Below are 17,441 nucleotides of genomic sequence, written 5' to 3'. Positions count from 1 at the left end.
ATCTAAAGGATTCACTAGTCAAAAAATAGGAAGCAACTTTATATTATTAAAAGTGTGCTGTATTTTGTATATTGTCTTTAATGTGAAATTTGAACCGTGAAGATAACATGTTAATAAAGTGTTCATATAACTCTATTGATACAATATTAACCAGCATAATGTGGAAATAGAATAGAATAAGATGAAATAAAATCAAAGTGAGACCTTGAATTCTTCATGTCCCATATATCCCCGAACAATTCCCTTTTATTTACATTTGAATATTCATTTAACAGGAGCGTTTCCCCCTCCTCTCTCGTTGTTCTCAGCAACTCGCCGCGGAGTGAGAGCTCCTGTCTGTGCTCGCAGCTGTGGAGGCGGCACTGTGGTGCAGCGGCAGCCGCGCACAGACTCGATCTGTCCTGTCTGCCGAGAGGAGGACGATGGTGGACACACCGAAGCGAGTCACTCACGTTTAAACCCGCAGCTCGTGTGTGTTTTTTTTGACCGAAGTCGCGCCAGAAGCCAACGGGCGTCACGGAGTCAACGAAGCGCCCGCGTCTTGGTGAGTGTTTCTCCCGCGGAGTCGAGGCCCGCGATCTGCAGCCGAGAGCCCGCTACTTTCAGGAAAAGGAGCGCAGGGGAGGGGGTCATTTCCTTCACCGCCATTTTGTGATAACAAGGAGCCGAAAACAGAGCAAGGAATCGCACGCTGCCAGGCGGGACATTAAGACACTATCACCGGGTAACACGTTAGCTTCGGAACCGCCGTTTGTTCCCCCAACGGATGCTGTATGTTGTTAGCACTCGATAGCTAACGTTGGCGTGCTTATTTTGATAATCCTCCCAATCCTTCGCTGCTGCCCGCCTCACTAGCTAACACCTCCGGCTCGCCAGCTCTTTCTAAGCGCTTATGTTGAAGTTAATTCACGTGTTCGTGTTGCTAACTTGGTGTCTGCGTGTTTATATATCTGCAGTAGGTGTTGGAAGCTGTAGCTTATGTAGCATTTTTAGCATTAGCTGTCACACACTGCGTTGTTGTTTAAAGAAGAAGAAGAAGCAGATTTAAACACACGACATCAAACTGCGATTAACGATGTTTTTCATGTCGTGTTTATCCCCCAGAGTCCACAATGACCAACGAGGAACCTCTACCGAAGAAGGTGGGAGTCTTTTCTGCTTTCTGCTCCTGGATTTGTCACGTGTAATGAGCCATTTTATCTCCTAATGTCGATCAGTCTCTAACTAGTCCCTGCTTTTGTATTTTCCTCGCACAGGTTCGCCTCAGTGAATCTGACATGAAGACCCTGACCAGGGAGGAGTTGTGCACAAGGTAGATAACTGCCCGGTCTCTTGTTGTGAGTTGAATTGTGGGAAAGCTCAACTGAGCAGCAAATGCACATAAATCTTCTGCACCTTTTTTTTTTTGTGTTTTAGATGGAAACAGCATGAAGCATATGTCCAGGTCCTGGAGGCGAAATATGCTGAGCTGTGTTGTAAGTAAACATTTGCTTTTTCGCCAGCGTCTCTGATGGCGAGTGATCACACCGCATCTCTATATTTGCCTGTTTTCTGGGAGAATGATTTCTCTTTTGACACGTTGGCTTTCTCTGCCCCTCTTCCACGTCTTAGCCAATGATGTCACAGGCCTGAAGGAGTCGGAGGAGAAGCTCAAGCAGCAGCAGCAGGAGTCTGCACGCAGGGAGAACATCTTGGTCATGCGACTTGCCACCAAGGAGCAGGAGATGCAAGAGTGCACAGTATGTTTCTAATCCTCTTCTCTCTCAGTGTTTTTAATATGATGGTGTGGAATTTGCTTTTGGGGTCTTTTTTTCTACTATGAGTTGTTGGTGCCCTCAGCTCCTCTTTGACTGAACTGAACTCGTGTTCTCCACAGTTAGTGATGCTCTGGCCTTCATAATCCCCTATGAATTATTAATAGTGTAGAAGACTTGGCCACTTGTTAATACTAAGTGAAGTCCAGTTGCTCTGAGGCTGCATCCAACCATCACTTCCATTCTTTATTAATCATTTACACCATTAGTATTTTTATGTTTTAATTAATTTTGTGTTAACTGCTACTCTTGACAAATGCACACATTCTCTAAAGTGTTGAATCTGCTGTCTCAGTCTGATCAATTAGAAGAAGCTGTCAAGTGTCTTGTATGTAAATGCAAAAGCGTAAACAACAGTTAATCAGCGTTGTGTCATACATGCAGCAACTTAAAATGGTAGTCATGTATCCTAATTTAAATTCTCCCCTACGAGGCACCTAATCAATTACCTGACATCACTCGAGCGCTGTGCTGTACGTAATATTCATTCATGGGACGAGGAGGGCTTTCTCGGCTCTTATCAGACTGACAGATCAGTAGTAGATCACCCTGTGGCTTTACAGCAGCGTTTGTCGTTCTTATAGGGCAGCTGAGGTGAGCACACACTGCTTGGTAGAGGTTGGAAAGATTGTAACCTTGACGCCTGATAGTAGTTTTCCTTTTAACCACTGAGCTGTAAATAGTAGGAGATCGTCTGGGACTGAAGTGGTTGTTGACACGTTAGTTGCACCCTTTGCCCAGTGAAATGTTAAGGTTAAGATAACTATTTGTATAACTATGACTCTGACAGGTGAGTTTTGGTTTGTTTGTTGTTGATTTGAATTTGTCAGCTCTGTGTTAAATCAAAATAAATTGCTGGGTGTGTCCAAGAATGACAACTTACAACATTATTGCTACAAGTATTGAACTTAGAAACAATTTGAAAAACGTATCAAAATGATACCAAATCTGATTTTGGGTAAATTGCAAATGTCGCTCCATCGCACAACTTTCTAACACTTGTTTGTTTTATCCTGTAGACCCAGATCCAGTACCTCAAGCAAGTCCAACAACCGAGTGCGGCCCAACTGCGGTCATCCATGGTGGACCCAGCCATCAACTTGTTTTTCCTCAAAATGAAGGCTGAACTGGAACAGACTAAAGACAAACTGGAGCAGGCCCAAAATGAACTGAGTGCCTGGAAATTTACACCTGATAGGTAAAGACAATCAAAATAACCCCCCCCCCTCCTTCAAACAAAAAAAGTCAAGACTTCCTCACGCCCCTCACTCTCACTGCAGGCATGCAGGAACAATGGTGGGGGGGAAGGCTGACACATGCTGTACTCACCACGAGACTCAGACTTTACAGAAAGCCAGTCACTGCAGAACAGAACTGTTTTTGTACTCTTGCACTGTGCCAGCTACATATCACATAACCTAACGTGAAAAGACAGAATGGTCAGGTGACACTTGTGTTTCAGCTCTCTCCCCTCGCATCCCCTCACCGTCCAAGGGCCCGAAGGAGTCCGGACTGTTCCTGAAGAGGTGGTCACTCACTTCCCGACATGGATATGCCCTCCCCGCCCCCTCAGCTCAAACCAGACAGTTCACATATTTAATAGGGGGGTTATGGTGGAGGTTGAGTCAGGCAGGGAGCATCCCTAGCCTTAAACAGCAATTGAACATTTTAAAGACAATCCCTATACTTGGTTTATAAAGACATTTAACTGTGGATTACACCACACACATACCTGCTAGTCTGCCTGAGAACCGTAAAGACTTTTTGGACAGTCTAGTCAGATTGCAGTAACATGAGGAAAGTTCTAGGCTTCTAAAAGTAAGACTTTGGGGGGAAGAGCGGCTAGAAATGATGAGACTGTGGTGGAGCCAGATCCTCGGTCCACAGGGGACTATGGTTCAGGCACGAGAGTCCAGTCGCCTAGGTCTCTGAACAGGGGCCCAGTCACGGTAGAGTGTATTTACATGTTTATTTTGTGACTTGTTTCTTTTTATTGGTATTTATTTTTCTTTCTCTTGTTTCTCTCAAACAAACACTTACTGCAGTGTGTGTGTGTGAATCAAGGTGCTCAATTGGCTTTAATTGTTTACACTTAATGTAAAATTTGCACTCTATTTACAATTTAAGCTTTGCTTAGTTCTTTGGATGCACATTGAAACACACTGCTGTAGGTGAATGAGTCCTGTTTGAAGCTGTGAATGCAAATGTCTTTTAACAAGTCATGTTATGAGTTGATGAGAATGTATTAATTGTATTTGTGTATTTTTGTGATTGACCTCACAATTTCTCCCTCAGCCTTTTTCACTTATAGTTAGATTTCTTACCAGTGTGGCACAAATCTTTAGCCACTATTTTCAAAATAAGAGCACACAGTGGAATCTCTTACATTTTACAGTTTTTTAAACACTTATTTATACTCAGATCTTTCAGATCTGAGGTGGTAGTGTGTACAGCCTGTTGATACATATCTACCCAGCATCTTGGATAATATTAATGGTTTTATAAGTACTAATTGCGGAGACAAGTTGTACAAGCAACTGACTAAAGATATGTGGTGCATGATTGCAAATTACAATCAGTAATGTACATACATGGATTTTAACAAGTTTGAAAGAACCAGTTTAATGACTTCTGCTTTCAGATGGTGCAGCTGCTGAATTCTTTGCCATTATTGTTCATATTTCATCCCAGATGACTTCCATAGACATTTATAGGTGGCAGTTAACTATGGTTTTAAATTGTTTGCATCTCATTTATGTGTAAATTCAGCAACTTGATGACGGCTCCTTAAAGCTTAATCACAATACTTAAAATTAGAATTAAGAGGCATGCTGGACTAAAGTTGAGAAAGAAGCTTCCTGAGCAATTTGATTTTAATGTCCCAACACCTGCTCTTATGTATTTAAAGTGATGGTTGCTCAAACCTAGTTTCAGCAGTGTGTATCTCCTATTTTGTTACACATAGCCACAGGTCCTCTTTCAAATTACATTTGTAGTATTTCATTCAGATATTATTCTGCTTGTGCTTCACTCTCGGTCATGTAGCGAGTCCACTTTTTTGCATTTCAGAACTTGATAGTAACAGAATTGCAACTGGTCTCTTTTTTTTTTTAACATGTATACATAATGTAACAGGTGTTTTGGTTTTACAGACGTGTGGTTTAGGTTGCTTGTTTGGGTTGTGAGCCACATTGAGGACCATAAATTATGACTATGAATAATAGCGCTTTTGATTTAGTCAGAAAAGGTCAGTTAAGACCATTCACAGTAAGTAATTAACATCTATTTGTATACATGTTCTGTCTGTTGGTAGCTGCTAATTATATTTTGCATTTGGAGTCGGGTCAACATGGAAAACTGTTGTGACGAGAGTCATTAAGGTATGGTCCTTTTTTAAAGGGTTTGTGCTGACTCTCTGCAAAGCGGGTCATACAGCTGAAACATATCAGATGCCATCTCTGCCTTTTGTGTTCGTCCCTTGGTTCACTGTGTGATGTGAGACTTGTTTCCCTTACAGCCAAACGGGGAAGAAACTGATGGCCAAGTGTCGAATGCTGATTCAGGAAAATCAGGAGCTGGGCAGGCAGCTGTCCCAGGGACGCATTGCCCAGCTGGAGGCTGAGCTGGCCCTGCAGAAGAAGTACAGCGAGGAGCTCAAGAGCAGTCAAGACGGTGAGAACAAGAGCAACATCTGCATCTCACACCCTCATCGTTTTTCTTGAATTCTGATTTGATTTATTTGATTTTTGACTTTTGCATGCGTCTGTCGCTGATCTTGGTCAACCCCACAGAGTTGAATGACTTTATCATCCAGCTTGACGAGGAGGTAGAAGGGATGCAAAGCACCATCCTGGTCCTGCAGCAGCAGTTAAAAGAGAGCCGACAGCAGCTGACTCACACTCAGGGTGCTGTGGCCGGACCCAGCAGGACTTCACCCGCTGCTTCCAGCTCATCCACTGAACCGTCCGCCCAGCCCGAGCAGGTGAGCGCGCCCTCTGAAGTGGGCAAAGACTACGGGAGGGTCTCCAATGGACCAAGCAACGGCAACTCATCCCAGAGGAGTGAGACCACTACACCCAGCCTGTATCGGGAGGTGAGCAGCACAGAGGAAGACTTTCCCATGTCCCCCATGGTCTGCAGCCCCGGCGAAGCTGAGACCAAACTGTCCAACCACTCAGAGGAGGCGTCAGGGAATCAGACTGCTGCAGGGAGAGTTGGAGGACCTGTGGGTTTCGGGAGCCAGCTGAGTGCAGGATACGAGAGCGTGGACTCTCCGACAGGCAGCGAGACATCATTGACTCAGCACTCCAATGACACAGACTCCACCACCGACCCCCACGAGGACAAGGCTGCCGTGGTGACCAAGGGCACGAGGACTACAGGGTCACGGCATGCCCAGAACGGCCTGGACTCCAGCACGAGCGACAGTGCGGTTTTGTAATGTACGTTGACATGTACCTGTCTTTTCCTTTTTTAAATTTTTTTTTATACAATATACAAACAAGGCAACAAATGCATAGTCTGTAACACAGCGCTGCTGTCCAAGACATTTTGTTTTCACCCTCCGCCCCTTTGCCTATCGTGATGCCTCTGTCACATTTGTGTTGCTAAACGGGGGATATAATGGGACAGGGTTAATGTTAGATTTGAATTGCGTGGGTGTATGATTTAAAACTAGTTCCTTTCTCTGCTGTTTATTTGAGCACGTCTATGCTGTTCTTGTTTGAGCTCTTCACACTGAAATCAGGCATCTGGTGTTGTAACTCATCGTCAAAAGTCAGTAAAATCACTTAATTACGGTAGCTTCGCAGTATTCAAGGTCATTTTTAGATGTTGGCCTGTGTTCTTTTTTTTTTAATACAGTTTTAATTTTTCATTGACAAAAAAAAATTCTGTTCAAAAATTCAGTTGAATTGTGAGTAGTTTATATGCGATGTTCATATTATTCTGACTTCAGTCCTTTTCATGTACTGACCAAATACCAATAAAGATTTTTAATACAGTAGAGTGAAAGCCATTATTACCAGACATCACTACATGTAGTAGTAAAACTTGGCGGTACTTTATATAAACATATAAGCTGCTGTCTTAGCTGAAGAATACAAATGAAAAAGGTTTTGTGTGAAAACCAGCAGCCTGAGCTTCTTGTTTTTAAAGAAAAATAATTACAGTATTTATTGGAAGTAATTAACATTTACTGCAACCAAAGAATTATGAAAGATTATATATAAAAAAAATTAAATGTTTTTTCACCATGGCCTACATAGAGATGAATCTCAAATAAATACAACATGTTGCCGTGTAAAATAAAAGCAAACTTTCTTTGAAGAGAAATCAAGAGCAACAGCAGCATAAGAGGATCAGAAAAATATACAGGAACAGTTTACTAATAAGTCGAAAAATTGTGCAATACTGATAGGAAGTAAGAGTGTGTAGTTTTCTGATGCCACAGGAAATACGGTACATTTGAAATAAATATTTTTTGTTGTACATTAGTTTGTAAAATAAAATCAAGCATGACTGTGGAGAAATTACATAAAATGAACAATAACGCAGCTACAAGAATGTGATCTACTGTGTATGTTTATTTAACATTTTAAATTTGGAGCTAGGAAGGAGATATAATATACAAAACACAGTCATAACCAAGAACTACATAGAAAGAAACAGAAGGGAGGAAGTCCTCAAAACATGACTAAGATCACAGTACTAAAGAACACCTTTGTTTATAATGGGGAAGAGGAACAGTGACAAAAGTAACTATTGGGTTAAAGAAAACACCGCACATGTAATCTTCTATTGATGATTGTAACGAAGCAGAAAGACAAAGAGCAGAACGTGTGGGATCTAATGGGGGTTTGGGGAATAACAGACATCAGGAAGACACTGCTTTTTAAAACACACAAGGCTTAGAGGTAGAATTTAAGGGAACGTGTTAAACGGCATGATGGGATGTTACACACTCTTGTACAGTAGGTGGCGGTATGCACCTGAAGTTGTTTGCAATCCGCCAGTAAAGCGAGAGAGGAGGAAGAAGAAGACGGTGTCAACAGAGCTCAGTCAGAGGACGGACCCCATCACAACCACTATCACCACCAGCACCAGCAGCAGCAGCGACTCTCACCTCCAACCAGCCTCCTGCCAACATGAACCCTGATCCCGTGGTCATCGTCTCCGCCGCCCGGACACCCATCGGTAAATCCGCACAATCTTCCTGTCCACTATTAATTCATAATGACAGAAACATCACTTCCTGATTCATGCTATCCTCTTGTAGCTCGTTGCTAATAAAGCTGCGCCGGTAATTAATTATTTCCGCAACGAAAACGTCTCCTCGTGTTTGCTTGTGTCCGCTCGAGCCGCTTTTAGTTTAATTTCTGTTTTTCTAATTAACTAAAGTGGCTGAAGTAAACACGTCAAGTGCCGCTGAGCTCTGATTGGTTCGCGCTTGTGTCCGGAGTATTCTCTGGCTGTTGATTGGCTGGCTGGTCATAGTGCCACGGCGCACGAGCCTCCTGTCATTGGCTGACTGGAAAACTACAGTCACAGAAACAAACTCAAGTAGTTTTTCCCCTTTCAAAGTAGTTTGTATTCGTATTTAAGGAATAATCAAGTGGTAAAAAATGGTTACAAATCATATTATAAATATTAAGTAGAAATATACGATAAAAGGGTGTCTGTGTATACGTGTAGTGTATACGTGTAAAGAGCTGCACAGTGTTAAAATAGACGATAAAAGTTTCACAGTGAATGTTCCCAACATGCAAGTTAGATGTGGTGAGTCCATAGTTGTGCAAATGATAAGACTTTACGACCTGATGTGTATCGTGTACTGTCTGTAATCTGAGACAATTGTTCCTCAATGAAGGCAAATATATATATATATATATATATATATATATATATATCTCACTCAACCTGCTTTACAGGAATAAAAGAAGCAGGAACAAGTACAGATATGAAGCATAAAAACATTTGAAAAACAGTATTAAATATAAATATAATTGTTTAGACCATTTCTTTCAGTAAAGTCAACAATTATACATGTAGATAATCACTAATTGGCTAAAAACCAACATATTTTTAAGATAATACTCTTAATTTCTTTCCTCTTGTACAACCTTTGATTCATAACATTCCTTATCATGTGCTCATGTTACCATATTTTCTCCCCACACAGGGTCTTTGAGTGGCTCCCTGTCCTCGGTGCCTGTGCATGACCTGTGTTCAGTGGTGATCAAAGACGTTCTGACGCGGGCCGGTGTGAAGCCGGAGGAGGTCTCTGAGGTTATCATGGGACACGTCCTAACTGCAGGTAGATAAAAGGGTCACATATCCACATGTCATGTTATCATTTGTGTTGAGTAATGTCACCTTTGACCGCGTTTCTTTTGAACCTAACTCTATTCAATCATTGACTTCAGGTCAAGGGCAGAATCCGGCACGTCAGGCCAGCGTTGGGGCCGGTATCCCGTACCCTGTCCCGGCATGGAGCTGTCAGATGGTGTGTGGCTCTGGGCTGAAGTCTGTGTGTCTGGGAGCTCAGTCCATCCAGGCTGGAGACTCCACTGTGGTGGTGGCAGGAGGCATGGAGAGCATGAGCAGGGTAAGTTACAAGACATAAACTGTCAGGGTGTGTATTAAAAGGTTCAGTGTTAAATCGGCAATAGTATTTAAAAAGCAAAAAACTAATGGCAGTCAGCCTTGGGTGTAAAGGTCCTTACTGTTTCCTTCACCTTCTCAGGCTCCTCACACACTGCACATGCGAGCAGGATTGAGGATGGGTGATGCTTCCCTGCAGGACTCGATAGTGGCCGACGGGCTGACGGACGCCTTTCACAGCTACCACATGGGCATCACAGGTCTGGATTTGTGTGGTATTTCCAACGAAGCAGCCAGTGGTTTGTGTTTTATGTTGACATCGTGATGATATGTATTGTTTCTGTTTCATCAGCGGAGAACGTGGCAAAGCAGTGGGCCGTCAGTCGAGAGGAGCAGGACCAGTTTGCTGTCCAGTCCCAGAACAAAGCAGAGGCTGCACAGAAAGCGGGACATTTTGATCAGGAGATTGTCCCCGTCATGGTGCCGTCCAGAAAAGGTTTATTTATATTTGTTTGTATTTATAATTAAAGTTATACTTATATTTCAATAAATTACCCCATCAGCCCTGAGCTTTCCACAAAGATGTAGAGCAGCAAGTCATGGGGGTCCGGGGGCAATAACTTGGTGTCTTGCGAGTCGACAGCATTTGGCTCACACTTAATGTCTGAATTATTGAACACACTTATTGTCTCTCGCGTGCCAGTGGAGTTTGATAGGTGACTATTTAACATCTCAAACATTTATTAAGGTGCTTATTAAACATCTGGTGGCTTTTATTCTCTCCCACACAGTAAAACATGGCCTACTATACAAATCAAAGAGGATTAGAATCACAAGGCCCCAACGAGCCTTAATAAAGTAACCGGCTGGAATTCAGTGAGTCCTCGCTTTTTGGCTGACAGTCATTGCATGTGGAAATCACTGTGCTTCTGCTTTAGGTCCAGTGAAGGTGAAGGTGGACGAGTTTCCTCGCCACGGCAGCAACATGGACGGCATGTCCAAGCTCAGACCCTGTTTCATCAAGGACAGCAGTGGCACTGTCACCGCTGGAAACGCCTCAGGTTTGAGAGTTGGAAGCTTGTGAACTATGATGTACATTGAGATGTCTGGGCTGAAGATGACTAAATTCATAATTGACATTCTTGCTGTAGGTATAAATGACGGAGCAGCAGCGACCGTCCTAATGCGCCAATCAGAGGCTGAGAGGCGTGGCATCAAACCAATGGCCAGAATTGTATCGTGGGCTCAAGCTGGTCTCGACCCATCCATCATGGGAACTGGGCCGATACCAGCCATCAGGAAAGCGGTGAGAAGTTGGTGGCACTTAAATGTAAAACCACACTAGACGATGATTATCTGTTCCTAATATTTATCCATCATCGTGTTGACAGGTTGAGAAAGCAGGCTGGCAGCTGGACCAGGTCGACCTATACGAGATCAACGAGGCGTTCGCTGCTCAGTCCATCGCTGTGGTCAAAGAGCTCGGCCTGAATGTTGACAAGGTAATTACCTCAGCCAAGGATGTTGTTCTCGTCTGTGGTAGTTTGTACTTTTATTTAGCAGGATTACGCAAAAACTACATAACCAATGATTTGTGGAGGATGACCTAAGGAAGAATCCATAAAATTTTGGTGAAGATATGGATCAGATCATGAAAAAAATCTTATCAAAAACTTGATCTAGTGAATTAAAATGATTGTTTATTCTCTTGTGTGTGTCTCTCTGGAGTTAATCTACACATGGCAACACTGAAATTACATTCAAATCTTTTTGTCCATTCCTCAGGTGAATGTGAACGGCGGCGCCATTTCTCTGGGCCACCCCATCGGCATGTCTGGCTGCAGAGTGCTGGTGACGCTGCTGCACGCGCTGCAGAGGACCGGAGGACATAAGGGAGTGGCGTCCCTCTGCATCGGAGGGGGGATGGGCATCGCCATGTGTGTGGAGAGGGTCTGAGGGGAGTATTTAACGCTGCTATATGGATCGCACTTTTCTCTCATCTTATTTTAAAAAGGACAAAGGGAACATTCATTGTTTACACTACAGGACAAAGGGTTGTGGTTTACCTGGGTACTTCCATTCACTGTACTAGAGGCAGATGTGATGAATATGTGTTGCAATGATAGATGTTCAATAACAGATCATCAAGCTCACCGTGAATTTTTATTCTCAGGTTTCAGCTGTGAAACTAACTAAGCCGTTTTCAGTTATTAACTGTACAACTAAAACTGCAAAGGCAAAGATTTAGATCCTTATGTTTAGCAAACATGGTATTTTCTCTGTAAAGCCTAATTTAATTTTTAACCTGTAATTTATTGATCATCTTGACAAGTTTTTAATAGATCTTGCTTGCTCTGAAAAACCTAATCAACATTCCAGTATCTTCAACCCTCTTCCTCTGATCAATTGTGCAGCAGCCTTAAGTCAGTCAAGTGCCATAAGGATAAGTACACCAGCCTCTCTTTAACCTAGTGCTTCCTGTACATAACCAGATGTTTGTGAAAATGTCTCCTGTCATCCAGCTGTTAAACATGAATAAAAAAAATTAAAAGCCATTGTCAAAGAGTATTTTACACATTTGCAAAGTAATTACAACTCAGCCAATTTGAATTAACAAATCAGTGGTCACTTACAACCATTGAAGCTTTATTGAGTGTCCAAAAACACAAATCACTTAACAGTTCCTCTGGGAACGAGCGCAGAGAGACAACAGTAAACAGGCAAAGTGCACGGCCTACACTAGAGCTACAGCCATGAAGAGCTCCTTATGTATAAATACAGGTGTTGAACTTATCAGGACCAATCTTCAACCATCCAGAGATCCTGATTGCATGGCTTCCTGGTACGACTGCCCGCCCTCCTTCTGCTCTGGGAACAGTTTGATGAGGTCGTCAATGCGGAGGATGGTGATGGCGGCCTCAGTGGCAAACTTGAGGCTCTTTGTCTTGACCATGGTGGGCTCGTACACGCCAGCCTGACGGTTGTCTCTAGGCTTGCCATTCACCAGGTCCAGACCGATCCTATAGGACACATAACGTTAAATAGTTCATCTACAGCCTCCACTTTAGTTACAAACAGGTGGCCGTGAAGAGGTTGATGATGGGGGCTGCAACTAAATTATTTTACACTCCATAACTCAAAGATTTACCATCCTAGGACTTTAAAAAGAGCAGATATTCACATTTTAGAAGCTGGAACCAATTATTTTTTGCTTAAACTACATAAAATCATTTAATAATTATATTTTGTTGATTAATCATTGATGGGCAACCAAGTTTTGCAAAGTATTAATCTAGGTCTACTTGGCAGTGTTACTTTCCAGCTGCTACGAGCATAAGTAAATAAATGTTATTGTCACAGGATAGACTCCTTGAGATTGGTCATCTCGTTTTCAAGGGGGTCCTTACAACTAGAAACGCAACATTACAGAAAAACAGCATCGACTCAAGTCACAAGAATCACAGTAGAGATGGCTAAATCTGTGGTCTTTCCAGAAAATGGAAACTATTTAAGGGGAAATTTGTAAACACATTACTGTGACTGGGACAAAATACTCACCACTTCAGATGCTTGCGTTCAGGGTTAACTTGAGCCTCGTTGTGGAAAGCGCGAAGCTTGGCCACCAGATCAGTGGAGTCCTGTGCTGCGTTCACAGCCAGCGTCTTAGGGATGACGAGGAGAGAGCGAGCGAACTCAGCGATGGCCAACTGCTCCCGAGAACCCTGAACAAACAAAGCTGATGAGTTAAATCTCAGCTCAGATAGTTTACCTGTTAACAACCGAACAAAGTAAGCACGTTTTTATCTCAGCATATACTGAGAGCTCACCATGCTGGTAGCATAGTTCTCCAGGTAGATTGAAAGAGCTGCCTCCACAGCGCCTCCTCCTGGTACTACAGACTTGGACTCCAGAACCCTCTTGACCACGCAGAGAGCATCGTGCAGAGAGCGCTCCATCTCGTCACACATGAAGTCATTGGCCCCGCGCAAGATGATGGAGGCTGATGTGCGTGCTTTGGTACTGAGGAGTAAAAGTTAGAGGAGAAAACAGAACCAGCACAGTTAATTCACCAGGTTTTCACATCTGCTGCCAGAGCTACAGTTGAGGTGCACTTGTTAGAATCCGTTTTCTCGACATTGCTCAACAGTTCAACACTCTTTACCATCCAATGTTACAAAAGCAAAGAGATTCAAGTAGTTGCAATTCTCACTTCTTGACCAGGATGAGCTCATCGTCACAGATACGCTCCTGCACAACCTCCTCCGCCTGGCCGAGCATCGTGGCCTCAAACGTCTCCTCGCCCTCCAGGTTGGTCAGGGATGGGCAGACGACAGCTGAGAATGGAAATAACTAAGTATTCAATATCACAACATGACTAGACAGTAAAAAACAAATCAAACATGCTGAGATACAGAGCCCAATCGTTTAAAAACCACAAAACAAAGACACTGTATGCTCTCCTCTTACCTCCTGTTGCCTTGGCGATGCGTTTGAGGTCCTTCTTGAGGACCCTCCTCACTGCCATGGCTCCTACATCCACAAAGTACTTAAGACACATGTCATCGATGCCACCCGTGGTCAGTACAACATTGGCACCTGCTGCCAAAATCTTCTGGATCCTCTCCTTGGTGATGTCAGATTCCCTGAAGCAACAAAACATATTTTATCTGTCATCATTGATGTTTAAATATCAGACAGAACATATACCATTAATCTTTGGAATATTTGTGCAGATTTTCCAAAATGATTAAATCATGATTTATTGTACACATGTAAAAGTATTGCAGGAAATGTGTCCAGGCCACAAGTCGTCCAACAGCTCAGAGAGAAGCTGCTGCCTTGACTCGTGGCTGTGTAGGTTTTCTCCCACGCGTATCACTGTGTAAACTATTGAGTCAGCATCACAGCAAATTTAAATGGGAAGATTTTGAAATGCGTGTGTGTGTGTGTGAGAAAGCAAAACATGAAAATATCACATGACCAACCTTTGTCTGATCTGGTCGAGCTTCTCTGGGTCGCTGATAATGACTTGGACTCCCATCTTCATTTTGGTTTTCTGAAGACTGAAGTCCAGGCAAGCAATCTTGGCGTTAACAATGCGCTTTACCATGCCTTTGGAAAAAACAGAAAACAGCATGTTTAATGAGAAATAACCAAAGAGCAATCATATTTGACTTAGCCACACAAATCAATCAAGTACTGAATCACTTAAGGTGTCCAAACACAAATAGCATCATTTAAGGTTAACATTCAACTGTATGGCCAGAAAAGAGGTGCCACAGTAGAGAAAACTACTGTGACTATTCTTTTCAAAACCAATGTTCTTTCTCCCACGCGTATCACTGCATACACCATGAGACAAGACATAGCAGTAAATGTAAATGGGAGTTTGACCAGCTGCAATTATGTATGAACCATTACAAAATGAGGCTTTGGAAAAGAAATCACACAACTTAAAGTAACATTTGTGAATGTAAGTTGATGACAAACGCACTTTGTGAGCCGACGGTGCAGTTCACAGCATATCCATTAACCAAGAAGCTCTCTTTCTGGCTGCGGCCGTGGGCTTTCAGCACGTTAACAGAGTTGATGGGGTATTTAGCCACACCCCTGCCGTCCACAAACTTCACAGCCAGGGCAGCATCCACCACAATGTTGGCAAAGAAGTCTGAATCACTGATGGGTCAGAAGTCAAGGTACATACACAGAAAAGAGAAACTTACATGTAAGAAAATCCTTGTGAAATTAGGAAAAACAAAAGTACAAAAGCCAGTGAATCTGGAGGTTAAGTCCTGACAAAACATTTCAACCCTGCCTCATACAGACAAAAGGATACACTCCAATGATTTTAGAGGACATAGAGGTCTTGGCTGCATTGATTAGACACTCTCTGCCCAGGTCATCTGTCCCAATAGTGAGGTTCTCATTGATGTAACGCACTGCCTCCCTGGAAAGTGGGGTGAAAAAAACAAGTTTGCATGTCAGAAAAACCTAAACAGATCCAACGTTCCATGCAAATCAATGAGCGAATGTAAGAGTGGGGCGAAACATTAGTATCTTACTTGCAAGCCAGACGGTATCCACTGATGACTGACGTCGGGTGGATCTTCTGCTTCACCAGCTCATCGGCACTCTTGAGCAGCTCTGCGGCAAGAATCACCTGAAAGAATGCACGTGAATCAATCAAATTTGTATAGCACATATTCACGAATCATAATTTGCCTCATTGGACTTAACAAGGTGGGACATCCTCTGTCCTTAATCCTCAACAAGAACAATGGTTAGGGTCATTACATCAACAATAATTGTCTACGTCTTGCTGTGATTTCAAATCTGTGCCATCGTTTTGTTAGGGTTGGCAGAAATGAGGCTGCACGACCCCTTCAAACACTGACGGACAGTTCCTCTCTCCTGTTAGCATAGCCACACACCCGTAAGGTCAGCAGATGCATGGTACTAAAACAGGATTATTCTTTTTTACAGCAATCAAGGCATGTGTCCAGCCAGAAATAAGTAAAACTGGACAAAGCAACACTCATTCTCCCTGATCTGAAGCAGCCTTTTAAAAAAAGGGGGGCTGTTTAAATGACGGGAGCAGCTGTAGCCCCTTACTCACCACAGACGTGGTCCCATCTCCGACCTCCTTGTCCTGCAGGTCCGCCAGTTCACACAGGACCTTGGCGGCTGGGTGCTCCACCTCCAGCAGCTTCAGGATGGTTGCTCCGTCGTTGGTGATGGTCACGTCCTGTCAAAAAAACACCCTTTTTTTTGAAAAATGTCTGATCATGTCAAACAATCAATAAAATATCGATTTAGGATATTAAATGTTACCCCGATGTCGTCCACCAACATCTTGTCGAGGCCGACGGGTCCCAGGGAGCTCTTGACGATGTTGGCGATGGCGGATGCGGCCATGACTGGGGAGAAAATCAGGATGCTAATAGTGGCTGTGCAGTTTTTAAACACTAACAGCACTTTCTGTTGCAAGTTTAACTTCATGCAACACTGCTGCTGCTGAAATTGTCTGTCAATTTATTTAGTGGGGTGCACAGACAGCAACCACACCTTCAGACCATGACAGTGTTTTTAATCTGGCCCATTAGCATAGCCGTTCATTCAGAGAGCTGCGAATGAAAGGTACCAACACGGGCGCGTCAACATGCAATTGCTGCTGTTAGCATCACGAGCTAACTGAATACCCCTATGGACGATTAACAGGGGAACGAGTAAAAGAAAACGTCACTCCTCGTTAGCATTAGCATTAGCCACACGTGTGTCGCATGCAGTGAATGAATCGGGGTTTTCTGCAGCGAGTTCGGACGCGCACGGAGAAGATGTTCGCTTTTTACCAAACTGCGAGAAAAGAAGTCGAAGAACTCACCATTCTGAGTGCGAATCGACTCGCCAGTAGTCCTCTGGCCGAGCACATTTAACGGACCTTCTAACATCGACATCTTGGAAACACCACAGAAGCCGAGAAGAAAGGAAGCGGCGCGGTGCACTATGGGTGAGCCGGCGTCAACCGGAAGGTTCGAGAAGGAAAAAAACCGAGGAACTATAAAGTGTTGACGCGTCAGATGATTACGCAAAGGTCGAGTTTACACGCGTTAATAAAGTTTTCCTTTAATCAGCTGCTTTGAAGAATCTGAAAATAACTTGTTTGTCACGTTTTACTTTAAGACTACATTTCCCAGCATGCAACCAAACCACCGCGCCACCCCTTCCGTCTTCTTCGTGGTTCTGTGACTGGTCTGTGTAGACTGTGGTTGTTGGTCAGAGCGTCCTCTGCTGCACATTTCGATTTGATTTGATTTCTTTATTTATTTCGAACATTTTCATATAGATGAAGAAACAAAACAAAGAAAGAACAAATAAATAAATAATAATAATGGGTCCGAGCACATGCTTTGGTGAGAATTTGAGGGCTTTAATTAGGGCCCGAGCACCGAACAGAGTGGGATGCCCTATTGAAATTGTAAGGATTACTAGGGCTACGTTGTAGCACTAACGGGCCCGAGCACAGGC

At 43.3% G+C, this 17,441-nt stretch overlaps 3 protein-coding genes across 4 annotated transcripts; 2 read left to right on the top strand and 1 right to left on the bottom strand.

Annotated features, from left to right (window-relative positions):
• Positions 1–297: 297 nt before the first annotated feature.
• wtap (WT1 associated protein) lies at positions 298–6,818 on the top strand. Of its 2 annotated transcripts, none has more exons than XM_034579495.1 (8): positions 298–544; positions 1,105–1,142; positions 1,257–1,312; positions 1,417–1,475; positions 1,612–1,739; positions 2,834–3,012; positions 5,332–5,486; positions 5,606–6,818. In XM_034579495.1, exons 2-8 carry the CDS (start codon positions 1,113–1,115, stop codon positions 6,253–6,255), a joined length of 1,257 nt encoding a protein of 418 aa, XP_034435386.1. In that variant the 5' UTR covers positions 298–544; positions 1,105–1,112; the 3' UTR covers positions 6,256–6,818. The 2 variants fall into 2 exon arrangements, with proteins under 2 accessions (XP_034435386.1, XP_034435387.1); XM_034579496.1 differs by lacking the exon at positions 298–544 and adding an exon at positions 571–724.
• Positions 6,819–7,842: 1,024 nt separating this feature from the next.
• Positions 7,843–11,967, top strand: acat2 (acetyl-CoA acetyltransferase 2). Its single transcript, XM_034579494.1, has 9 exons — positions 7,843–8,009; positions 8,995–9,129; positions 9,239–9,420; positions 9,559–9,676; positions 9,769–9,912; positions 10,355–10,477; positions 10,568–10,722; positions 10,808–10,918; positions 11,202–11,967. The coding sequence occupies exons 1-9, from the start codon at positions 7,961–7,963 to the stop codon at positions 11,370–11,372; spliced, it is 1,188 nt and encodes a 395-aa protein (XP_034435385.1). The 5' UTR covers positions 7,843–7,960; the 3' UTR covers positions 11,373–11,967.
• A 67-nt stretch (positions 11,968–12,034) lies between these two features.
• Positions 12,035–16,954, bottom strand: tcp1 (t-complex 1). The gene is made up of 12 exons (XM_034579492.1): positions 16,798–16,954; positions 16,248–16,333; positions 16,033–16,161; positions 15,479–15,576; positions 15,253–15,363; positions 14,911–15,092; positions 14,402–14,528; positions 13,884–14,059; positions 13,627–13,750; positions 13,244–13,436; positions 12,975–13,138; positions 12,035–12,436 (listed from the first exon to the last, which is right to left on the bottom strand). The coding sequence occupies exons 1-12, from the start codon at positions 16,868–16,870 to the stop codon at positions 12,223–12,225; spliced, it is 1,677 nt and encodes a 558-aa protein (XP_034435383.1). The 5' UTR covers positions 16,871–16,954; the 3' UTR covers positions 12,035–12,222.
• Between the last annotated feature and the right edge of the window lie 487 nt (positions 16,955–17,441).

The sequence above is a fragment of the Hippoglossus hippoglossus genome, chromosome 24 (genome assembly GCF_009819705.1).
Source record: "Hippoglossus hippoglossus isolate fHipHip1 chromosome 24, fHipHip1.pri, whole genome shotgun sequence".
In the NCBI taxonomy this organism is placed as follows: domain Eukaryota; kingdom Metazoa; phylum Chordata; class Actinopteri; order Pleuronectiformes; family Pleuronectidae; genus Hippoglossus; species Hippoglossus hippoglossus.
The sequence above is the reverse complement of the archived record's forward strand: the minus strand, read 5'-3'. Positions and strand labels throughout refer to the sequence as shown.